At 43.6% G+C, this 3,970-nt stretch overlaps 1 protein-coding gene across 1 annotated transcript; it reads left to right on the plus strand.

Moving 5' to 3' along the window:
* The first annotated feature begins 626 nt into the window (after positions 1-626).
* setmar (SET domain and mariner transposase fusion gene) lies at positions 627-2,969 on the plus strand. Its single transcript, XM_030375590.1, has 2 exons — positions 627-837; positions 1,220-2,969. Exons 1-2 carry the CDS (start codon positions 733-735, stop codon positions 2,012-2,014), a joined length of 900 nt encoding a protein of 299 aa, XP_030231450.1. The 5' UTR covers positions 627-732; the 3' UTR covers positions 2,015-2,969.
* Positions 2,970-3,970: the final 1,001 nt, after the last annotated feature.

The raw sequence follows: 3,970 nt of genomic DNA on the forward strand, positions 1-3,970 counted from the left end.
TGAAACATAACAACACTTGCCTGACAATAGCATGCATGACATTTTGTGTCATCCATTTTAAAGGGAATAACAAAGGTATATCGCTCTGCACGAAGAGTATTGTCATGGCTAGCAGGAAGGGTCCCTCATAGTCATATTATTGCCTATCGGGTATTTTATTGTTAAGAAGGGATACTGGCTAATAAAAGGAAGAATGATATCTTCCTGGATGCATTGTCACTGCAGAGGCATGCATAAATATCACTCGCTATTCTGTGATGATTTGAAAAAATAAAATCAATGTATGTGTGTGCGTGTGCGCACGCACGCGTGCGTGCGTGTGTGTGCGTGTGTGCGTGTGTGTGTGTGTGTGTGTGTGTGTGTGTGTGTAATTTCCCATTGGTTATACTATTTAGATTGAATCAAATGTCTAGTGCTTTGCTGCCATCTGCTGTCTATCCTTCCTGTCTATGGTTTCCTGTGGGCTGATTTACTGACATTACTGGCAGGAGAGAGTTGCAGGAATATACATCCGTGCTTCAAAAATCACATTATTCAAGCTGGTCTTGAAAAAAACTCAAACCATACGTTATTACGCGCCAAGTACATTCATTGGTATTCTTCATTGGAAATTGTCCTTTTACTTTGAAAGAGCTGTACCGGATGTTTTTTAAATTTCTCTCCCACTACCTTCACATTCAACTTCTCGTAGCAAACGATGCTACTACAGATAATACATAATATTCGGCAGTTATGCTTTTTCAAAGCGCATGTGTTGTCGATTTGAGTAAAGGTCAGGAGAATGTTCCGATTACAATAGACGGAGATTTTAACCAAGTGGAATACCCTGCATTTCAGGTAATAGGGCTTTTATAATCTACATCCTTTAGCTTAAGAAGTCAAACCATTTAAAATAGTTATTCGTAACGTTATTTGATTGAAATAAAATCATTACATATCTATGTCTCAGTTGATGTCCGAGAATGATTTTCTGATTAGGCCAAAATATCGTTAAAATCGTGTTCATAGTTGAGTTCAGCCATCCGGTGGCAGCACAGCATTACAGGATATCACCACTAGAAAAGTCTGACAATAAAAGTTGATAAAAGTTATAATCTGAAAACTTGATCTATGCACATTTAGCATAACTACAGAGCTTAAATATAATGAGTTGTTGAAATGACAATTTAGTTAATAATCTATAGCAGTTGTCCCTTCTTAAAATGAACATCTTCTTCAGTATTCACCAGGAAACGTACAGGGACCAGGCTGTGAAATTGACCCAGGCGAAATCACCCTCCCTGGCTGCTCCTGCCTCAGCCAGTCCTGCGTGGATGAGAGCTGCTCTTGCCTGAAGACCTACGGGCAAGCCTACGACAGCTCTGGCCTACTCCTGGACCGCTACATGGCGGACGGCGCCTACTGCGCCCCCGTGTTTGAGTGCAACGCCCTCTGCGCCTGTAGCGAGGCCTGCTCCAATCGTGTAGTGGAGAGAGGCCTCAGCTTCCGCCTGCAAGTCTTCCTCACGAGGGAGAGGGGCTGGGGGGTGCGCACCCCTGAGCTCATCCACCAGGGGTCGTTTGTGTGCGAATACGCCGGGGAGGTGATCGGCCGGGATGAGGCCAGGCGCAGACAACTCTCCCAGGGGCCCGGGGACAACAACTACATCATAGCGGTCAGGGAGCACGCAGGACCGGCCTCCGTCACAGAGACCTTCGTGGACCCGGCCAGGGTCGGGAACGTGGGACGCTTTCTGAACCACTCATGTCGCCCCAACTTGGTGATGGTGCCCGTGCGCATGCATTCGGCGCTCCCCCACCTGGCGCTGTTTGCGTGCCGGGACATCTGTTCCGGGAAGGAGCTGACGTTCGACTACTCCGGCGGGGGAAGCAGAGATGGAGATACGTCGAGGGGGAGCCAGGCAGCTATTGAGGCTAGTAGGACGCATGGGCTTCAGAGGAAAGCATGTTACTGTCGTGCCCAGAACTGTTCTGGGTTCCTTCCCCTGGACACAAGCGTGCTCTCTAACTTGTGACCAATGGAGCACCCTGCAGAGCAGCTGTCAGGATCTGTCATTTGCACATTTAGGTCACTTGATGTGAATCTTGACCTTTTTTCAGTGTGGTTTGCCGATATGTTTTCAGTAATGGCTATCAAACATCTATTGGCTATATTAGCTTTAAGTAACACACTGTTGTACAGATCGTGGTCAAGAGACGATCTTCGGCTAGGTACAAAATATTCCAGATAATAAACAAAAAATAACAAAAGTTTGACCTGCTATATTCTGTTATGTGTCTGCTTCTTGAATTATATTTTCTTTTCAGACATCCGAGAATCCTCTATCTATATAGGGCAGGTCGTGCTGGAATCTAAAGGCCTCTATATGTTATCTTCCCCAGGGCAACTATGGTTTTCCTAATGCTGTATCCGACAGCTTGACCGTCAAGGTATATACTTTTATATCCATAGGTATGGATATTTATTCCTACCGATTTGCATTTCAAATTTCAATGCCAAAGTCAGGTTTCAGACACTGTGTTGCTTTTTTTTTCAAATCAAGTCCCCTTGAAGACATTCTCTTGTATCCAATGGTGCGCATACCCCCAGAGAGTCTTTAGCAATTAGCAAAAGACCAGAGGGTGTTGTTTTTAATATAGCAACCAGTTCTATTCCCTCATCAGACGTGGGGCCAAGGTGTCCCAGTTTACTGTGACCGTTCTCAGATCAGAACTCTCTCTGATCAAACTGCTCCCTTTCCACACCAGACCTGCCTTCCTCTTTATTAATATCCACATCTGGGTTAATTGCGAGCGAGACCGCCAGAAATGAGACCAAGGGGGCTGGCAGTTGGATGGGAATGCAGAGAGACCTCATAGGGGGGGCTTGATGGAAGACCGGGTCGTAGCTCTCTAGACCCTGGAGCACATAAATGCTTTTATTATTTTTAAATTTGAGAAATAAATGTTAATAAAAATACATTAACAATTTTGTCTAATTCTTCCACTATTTATAGATAATCTCTTCACACTACCAGCCTACTCATTTCTGATTATTAAAGTTTTTCTGGTTGTCACCTACGTTTTTCCTGAATGGTGGTCTACTGCTGTATATACACGTCGCGTGAGGAAGGAGATTCCACAGCCCAAAGAATCCACCCTTCCTCCAACAAGAATCCCCGTACCTAATCCGTGACTCATGCCGTTTGTAAATTTGCTTTCACTTCGAATCCCCATAGCAACGCATTATGTGTACAGTAGGTGATTGGACGTCGGCTGTTCACAGAAGGCTGTGGGGCTGCGTTTAGGAGCCCGGCTTGAATTGCAGTGCCTCCTCTCTTGGTCAGTCACCTAGCAACCAGCCGTTGATCACACAACGGTGGACTTCCTCCTTGTGGGGACATTCATACTGGGAAGAGGAACACAAAATCCAGATGTCTGGATTCAGAGCAATGTTTGGATTAGATGAGGCTCTTCTCTGTTTGTCTTTAAATATGGGAATCGTAAAGGGTTTATTATGTATGTTGCTTAAGACATTGTTCATCCATCCAATGTTAAGTGCAGTGTTAACAAACATTGTATATTGTTATCAGAATCACAATGTGTTTGCAGGTGATATGAAGAATAATATTTAAAAAATTACTGTGAAGTGTTGAACTGTAGTGGATATACAAAAAAGATATATTAAAGAGGCAATCTTGAATATTTAGTATTTATCGCTGAATGAGGTAAGACACTGATGATTGAGCCTATGGACCACTGATTAAAGCCCTTACATTTGCAGTATAATGAATGTGAACTTTTGTTTCTCAGTGGCCGACACTTTAACTATCTCTTGGAAAAATGACTGGTTAGGTGTCGCCGAAGAGAAGGAAACGGAAATCTTCTTGATTGCACTACAATGAAGACTAAAATCTATAAATTACCTAAACTTGTTACATTCAATTAATTAATCTGTCGCTTTTATCCAAACTGAAATACAATTAGTGCAA

The sequence above is a fragment of the Gadus morhua genome, chromosome 13 (assembly GCF_902167405.1).
Source record: "Gadus morhua chromosome 13, gadMor3.0, whole genome shotgun sequence".
Taxonomy (NCBI): domain Eukaryota; kingdom Metazoa; phylum Chordata; class Actinopteri; order Gadiformes; family Gadidae; genus Gadus; species Gadus morhua.